Genomic DNA, 7,506 nt, shown 5'->3' on the forward strand with positions numbered 1-7,506 from the left:
AACTTTTAGGCTGGTGGTGTAGGCCACCTAGCCTAGTCAGACTCCCACTGCTGGATCATCCCGTGGTTGCAATCCTCCGTTAAGGAAGCTGTTCACTCATGCTGCATATCATGAAAACAGGACCGCTACTTCCCGAGGCGACGGTGGAGGACCGGGAGCTGTCTCCCCAGCTTGGCTCCCTGCTCTTTGCCCTGTGTGGGCAGACACATGTCCTCTTCACGTGTTTGGACTTGTATCGCTTTGCTGAAACGATGAGGCACAAAAAACAGTACAGCGGGAAGCTGTGACTGGACAGCTATTGCCCTTTTCCTTAGTGCACCCTCCCCACAGTTGTCCCGTGGGAGTGTGGGAGTCTCACCCCACGGCAAACGGATGAAAATGCCATTTTGGGGGGCTGATCGCCACCTTTAATTAAATTTTTTTCAGCTTCCTTGTTGCTGAGGGCGGCTGGCCGCCTCCAGCAGGCCACCGCGGCCACCTCTCCATCACCGTGCCTGCCCGAGGCCTATCGTGGAGCGCCTGCACCCGGCGGCGCAGCGCCCGCAACGGCTGCCCTGGCTGGGCCCGACCGTTAGCGCCGGCAGCGCGGCCTTCGCGCGGGACAGCGCCGGCGGGCCCGCCGCCCCCGGCTGGGCTGGGCTGGGCTGGGCTGGGCTGGGCTGGGCAGGCGGGCCGCGCCCGCCGCCGGCGCGGGGTGGCGCTGCAGTCCCGCGCTGCCGCCCGCCGGCGCCGCGTCCCCGCCCCTCCGCCATGGCCGATGTGGAGGACGGGGACGAGCCCGGCGCCCCCCACTCGCACCCGGGCTCTGCGGGCTCCAAGGCGGGCGCCCCCGACAAGATGTTCTCGCTGAAGAAGTGGAACGCGGTGGCCATGTGGAGCTGGGATGTGGAGTGCGACACCTGCGCCATTTGCCGGGTGCAGGTCATGGGTAAGCGCCGGCCGGCAGGCCCCGGCCGCCATGGCCGCCGCCCCCGCCGCGGGGCAGGGGGCGCCGGCGCTTCAGCGGCGCCCAGCCCGCGGGCCGGAGGGGTGCCCTGCCGCCGCGCCCTCCTCCCCTCGCACAGCGGGCGGAGGAGAGAGACGCGGTTTCCGGCAGGAGGGGGGGCCGCCCCCTCCGCGCCTCCTCTTCCTCCTCGGCGCCTTCTCCTAAAGAAGAGGAGGGCCTGCGGCCCGTGGCATCCCTGTGCCAGTCGCCCCGAGGGGGCTGGGCCGGAGCGCTCCAGGCTGCCACACGCGAGTGCGGGCCCGTGCGGTCACCTCGGGCTGCACGCACCTGTCGGGGAAGCGTCTCCCCCTGCCCCGCCGGGCCCCGCTCCCCTGGCCGGCCTTGGGCAGCCCTCCCTGGGCAGCCCTCCCTGCGCCGCCCTGCCGCCGGGGGAGGCCGGAGCGCCCGCTGGGCTTCTGCCCTGTGCCTGTCAGCACGGGGAGCGGCGCTCGTCAAGCGGGCCGAGCTTGTGCCAGGGCCCGGAGGCGGGCTGCTGTCCTGCCGTCCCCGGCCTTCGCAAAGGCGCCTTCTTCGTGGAGTCTGTTTCTGGTCTGTCGGCAAACTCCACTTTTTTTTTTTTTTGAGAAGAAGCAGTTTTGGCTGTCGATATAAATTCATTTTCCAAATCTGTTAATCCAGAGTCTCTAACACTTCTACCCAAGCCTCCTGATTACTAGTGCATTTTAACACACGTGAACGTACCGAAAAATCTATTGAAAAGTAAGGGGTTGGTTTACCTGGTTTTGAAATCTGGAGCATCCCTTTGAAAGCAGCTTCATCATTGACTGGCATTACTCTTTTCTGACATCTTTTACGAGTATGATATTTATCTTGGATCTTTGAAAATTCTTTAAATTCTTCCTCTACTGTATCTCTATATCCGATTTTTACTATGCTGAGTCATCCTAGGCATAACTGTCCTCTCAGCTGGGCTTGGTACAGTCTGGCAGGACGAATGACCCAAGATTCCCTCCACAGCACCTTGCTTTTGTAGGTCCAGGAACCATGACACTGCAAATCCAGTCAGGTTTTGGCTTGATAGAAATGAGACAAAATATGCAATGCTGTCATTCCTCATACATGTTTTTACTGAGAACGTTCCGTGGAACAGAAAAGGCAAAAAGGTGTACTAGAGGAAAAAAGATGCAGCCCAGACTGAAGTGGTAGGAGATTCACCTTTTGCATAAGCATGGTTTGAAGATTGTCTGCTTTTATATGGTCAACAGAGGCCACCCTGGAAATAGGAAATTGGCTTCATCTTCCGTGTAAGCCATAATTTTAAGAATGTATTTCCCTGTTCTAGCTAGCCTGTTACAGGGTGCTATAAAAAAGTCTTAAATGAACAAAATCTTACCTAGAGCTTAAAGTTTAAAAAAAAAAAAGTTTATTTATAATTTTTCATAAGTAGACCAAGGGATTACTTTTTCATCTGAAACTAGCAGAAAAATCTGGTAACCATTTTTTGAGAGCAAACCACATTGTTAGAGCATAAAACTTGATCATTACTAACTTCAGTTTAGCAATTTCACATTGACCCTGCCAAGACCCGGTCTGGCTCCTGTAGAGCCACTGCGTCTGCAGTAACCTTAGGTTGGAGGCGCTGCCAGACTTAAGCTGGCACTTGCTGAAAGTTAATTTGTTTGATTTTTGCGAGGGAGGGAAGTGTTAGCTGGCTGAATTTTCTACTGGTTTAACTCCTTGAACCAATGTGGTCTTCAAGGATCACAGAAGCACAAGGGAAAGAAGCAAAAATGCAGGTGTTAGCTGGGAAGGGCAGGATTGCAGCAGTACTGACTTAGATTTGCTTAACCTTTCAGACCGACACCCTTAGGGGTCGATGCAGGAGTGGGGACAGCTTACCTTGGTATGGTTGCAGTGATTTCTGTCCTCAGCTCTCTGTGCTGCTTCTCTGTCTGAAACTGCAAATCTAGGGCTAGGAGAGGAAAGCTGCTTTTATAGTGACTAGTAGTCTGCCACACCTTACTGCCCTGCATATTGAGGTGACCCCAGATCAGTTTGCTTCGATGTACCATGATACAAGTTGAAGCAGCGTGGCTGAATCTTCCCTGCAGCTTGGCCCTTAAATGCTGTGGAAATACAAATTACAGGAACAGACAACAGGAAACTTTATTTATTGCCTTACTTCTATATCAGTGAGGAAAGGGCAACTGTTTCAGAGTTTGTGTCCTCTTTGTTCTTTATTACCTGAGAAAACGAGGAATGTCTGGGCAGATGAATCTAAAATAGAAGTGCCGGCTGTATCTGGCAGAGAAGGCAAAAATACTCAAATCTAAATTCTTGTAGCACGTTATGTTTCTGTCTTCTAGGAAAATATGGTCCAACTAGTGACATGAAGGCCAGGTCCAGCCTTTGTTTAAACTATTACCTTTTCTTTGGAGGAGATGAAGATACGTTTGCTCCCATAATAGTTGAACGCTTTCTATTGTGCATGGTGTGTGCACACATGCCTATGGCAGGCCATGTTGGGGCAAAGGAGAAACAGAGGCATTTTTCCACTGTAAGTGTGTAGCACAGTACTAAGTCTGGAAGTTGTCACTTCTGTATCTTACTGAGTCCCGAACCTGTCATCCAGTCCTATAGCCACAGACTGGAGTGCATAAAGATGATAAATATTTTTAATTAGATGCTGTTCCATGTTTATCTATTAATTTATATTATCAAATTGACCAATATGTTTGCATGTGTATATGACACTCGTGAAAATTACATGCAGGTACTTATCAAGGAAAACTGCTATATAGAAAGTAGTAGGAGGTGGGTGTTGTGGGGAGAGATGTACAGCCTAAAAAAATCAAAATTGTGAGTGATTTCCTTAAAAGGAGATGCTGACATCTGAAAAACAAAGTCCTGTAATTAGGGTTTGGCTTTGTGCTTGCTCTGGTCTTAATATGCCTGAGTGCCTTGGCATGAATCTGCTGGTTGTTATATCTACAAAATGGAGAAGGCTTTTTTTCAGCAGAAGTTATGAAAATACCAGAGCAATGGAAAATAAACAAAACTTGTTGGACAGTTTATAGTCCTTCTGATCTCTTTCAGTTATATACTTCATTGTCATGTGCACTGTTTTAAAATTTAGGGGGGGTTATTTAATGTTAAAGGGCTGAACTAGACATCAAAACTTGGGATTTTTACCTTTGTAAATTAGTTTTAGAGTTTGTATTTTCCTCTGACAAACCTATTCTTAAGATGGAATCCTGAGAATCAAATTGAGTCTTGTTCTTGTTTACTTTTAGATGCCTGTCTTAGATGTCAAGCTGAAAACAAACAAGAAGATTGTGTTGGTATGTAGTGATTTCATTCGCTTGTTTTTCAATTGAAGCTTCTCTCAGTAGGGTGCATTTTAAAGTTTGAAGGGAATACTAATTTTATTAATGCTCAAAAGTAAACTGGTGTCTACATTGTTCTACATTGTGTCATCTTTTTACATTACTTTATGCTTTATTTTTGAGCACTAATAAAATTAGTTTTCACTTCAGAGATGCTTGAGAAGAAAACAGCTTCAAATTTGCAGTCAACACATAAGCAACTGAGAGGTTTAAGTTTCTCTCACCCTGAGTATAACTGAGGAGATGATAATGTACACTTTTGAAGTGGGTAGGAAAAGGCTACTTTTTTTTCTTCTGAGATGCATGCCAGAAGACACAACGGTAATACCAATAAAAATCCTCTGTTCTGAAATAAATGTGTGTCTGGGTTAGAAAGCAGTATTCTTCCCAGTCTTAATTCAGACATAGTGGAGGCAATTGCTTGTTTGTTCACTTTCCATTTGAAGAAGTGGAATCACTTGAGTTTGCTATAATGCTGTTTAAACATAAACATACTTTCAATTGCATACCAATGTATGCAAAAGCAAATCTTAACTTAATTCTGATATATTTAAATCAGAAATAGTGAAAATTGTCTCAAAGAGTTTGCTTTAAACCTTTAAGTCAACTTTTAAACCAGTGGTAAACCTTTCCATGCCCTTGTTCTTTCTGTTTTGAAGTATATTGTCTCAAACTTAATCCACTGTTGGTTTTGATGATTGTTTCAATGAGAAAAGGAATTTCCTGTTCCAGATATCTTAATTGGCTTGCTAAGTGTCCTATTTAAGATAGTCAGGGAGGAAAAAAAAAAAGCATAATTTACAACACTCCTTTGATTGGTACCCTTGTATTCCAATACGGAAAATGTGAACTAATAAGGGAAAAAAGCAAACTAATACTATTCAGGAGTAGATGGACAATAGATAACCCTTTCTATTGTGTTGAAACAATTGTAGCCTGTGAATAACTTCTGGTCTAAGATCCCATTTTGAGGCTATATAATGTGTCAAATGTGCCTCCTTGATATCGTACGCTTAAGTTTAAACACCGCATTTCAGATGAGAATTTGGTGATATGCTCTTGTATGATAGTCGGTCAGTAGTGCATTGGCTGTATTTTGGTACTGGGGAAGGTGAAGTGAAGAACTTGGATAGTTGCACATATTTCCTGGACACAACGTGATGAATGTGTTTATACATTCACAAAACTCTGTCACTTTATACAAGAAGGTGAGAAGATACGCATTACTTTTTTCGTGATTGGAAATAAGTAAAAGGATTGATGACAGAGAACTGACTATCATCAGAATGACCATAATAATCCAATCTCAGTGGATAAATCAGTGATGACCCATTTTGTCTCTAAAGCTTACAGTGGTTATAAACATCTGAGAATGATAATTTGGACCTTGCTGTAGGTGTTGATTGGACAGTTGAGTGTGACTGGAACATGTTCTTTCTTCTCTTTCAGTGGTTTGGGGAGAATGCAATCATTCCTTCCACAATTGCTGCATGTCCTTGTGGGTGAAACAGAATAATCGCTGTCCTCTCTGTCAGCAGGACTGGGTAGTCCAGAGAATAGGCAAATAAAAACACTGGAAGTTTTTTTTTCTGTTGAACTTGTTGAAATAGTGTATGTCTTATGCCATATGATCATACAAATAATGGAACGTGTCAATTGTGGCATGATTTATTTAGTTTATCTGCTACAAGATCAGTGTGGTTTTGTCGTATGTTCTTTGCTGTATCAGGAGGTAATGGTCAGTCTTACCGCAGATATTTCCACAACTGAAAAAAGAGAGACTTTACATTAACAAATGCATCTGTTATGATTTGAGTGTTAACTGCATCAGAGCATAGAAATGTGGTGGTGCAGATTATACCCTAAATACAGTTTATTTAATGTTTTTGCATAGCTAAATTAATTAATTTGAAAGGGCGACCTTACCCATAAGTCTGATATGCTGCATAGTTTACTGTCAGGATAATGAAATTGTTTTCTAAGTAATATTGTATACAAAAACACAGTCGGTGAGTTTTTTAGAAAGTATTCTGGTTTTTAATCTAAAATGAATAGTGTGTAAAGCATTTGCTATGTGCTTTTTCCATCACACTATACTAAACATTTCTAATTTAGGTTTTCTTTATGACTTCAGAAAATTTTGTTTTGTTGTATCTCTAAGTCTGTCACTGTATTATATTCTTTACACGATTTCTAAAACCATAGTATTAAAATTTAACCACATTAATAATTTTTTTATTTATATTTCTGTTAAAGATCATGGAGACGTATTTTTAATCCAGAGACTTTTGGTACAAAGACACGTATTTGATATCAGTTAACTAGGGGCGTAAAAAATCTCGCTGGTTACCTGACTAATATAGAAAGCAAACAAAACTGATAATTTAAATATCCCAAGGAAAGCAGGTACTAATTAAATATAGGGAAAAATGTTAAATTGTGGTTTCATGACAATTCAGTTAATAGAAATTTCTTTATCGTCATTTTATTGGTTACAATGTTTTGGAAGTGGGAGAAAGCATTGTTTCATTTTTGTGGAAATCCTCAATATATCACCTTTTTTATACGGTGTGATTTTTTTCTTACAAATATTTAAGTGCTTGCCTCTGACTTTGTCTTTTCCCTAAATATCCAAAGTAATTACTATTAATCTGAACATATGCTGTGGGATTTTTTTTTAATATATGTAATAGGTTGAATTACTGCTTTAAGTCTGTAACAAATTCAGGCTTAATAAAATGGTTAATAAACCTGGGCGAAATTGAAGCAATGTTATATGCATATCATTGTTTACTTCAAAATTACCATCTAAATGTTTAAGATTAATACATTTCTCAGCAGCTGTATTTCTATTTAGTGCTGTTTTAAGTATATTTAAAGAGGTTTATCTTTGCTGTGTAAAGTAGTTCCAATGGCAATCTTTGTGTCATCAGGCATACATGCAGAGTTTCCTGTGTTTTTGTTTAACACTTGTAATCCTGTTTTTAAAATGTTTTGAATTTTTTAAATATAGCTTTTGTCTCATTACACACTGAGATCAAAAAAATCCTCTGTGTCACTGTTACAGTGTATCACATCGGTGGTTATTATCCCGGATGATGTCTGTCTTAAAATTGAAAACAAATATAAAATAGGTTAACAGTAGTAATGAAGTGCCTATAGCATTTACATTGT

General features: G+C 43.1%; 1 protein-coding gene across 2 annotated transcripts; it reads left to right on the top strand.

Moving 5' to 3' along the window:
* The first annotated feature begins 744 nt into the window (after positions 1-744).
* Positions 745-7,102, top strand: RNF7 (ring finger protein 7). Of its 2 annotated transcripts, none has more exons than XM_076340968.1 (3): positions 745-928; positions 4,240-4,287; positions 5,782-7,102. In XM_076340968.1, the coding sequence occupies exons 1-3, from the start codon at positions 751-753 to the stop codon at positions 5,898-5,900; spliced, it is 345 nt and encodes a 114-aa protein (XP_076197083.1). In that variant the 5' UTR covers positions 745-750; the 3' UTR covers positions 5,901-7,102. The 2 variants fall into 2 exon arrangements, with proteins under 2 accessions (XP_076197083.1, XP_076197084.1); XM_076340969.1 differs by having other exon boundaries at positions 745-921.
* Positions 7,103-7,506: the final 404 nt, after the last annotated feature.

The sequence above is a fragment of the Aptenodytes patagonicus genome, chromosome 6 (assembly GCF_965638725.1).
Source record: "Aptenodytes patagonicus chromosome 6, bAptPat1.pri.cur, whole genome shotgun sequence".
Classification (NCBI taxonomy): Eukaryota; Metazoa; Chordata; class Aves; order Sphenisciformes; family Spheniscidae; genus Aptenodytes; species Aptenodytes patagonicus.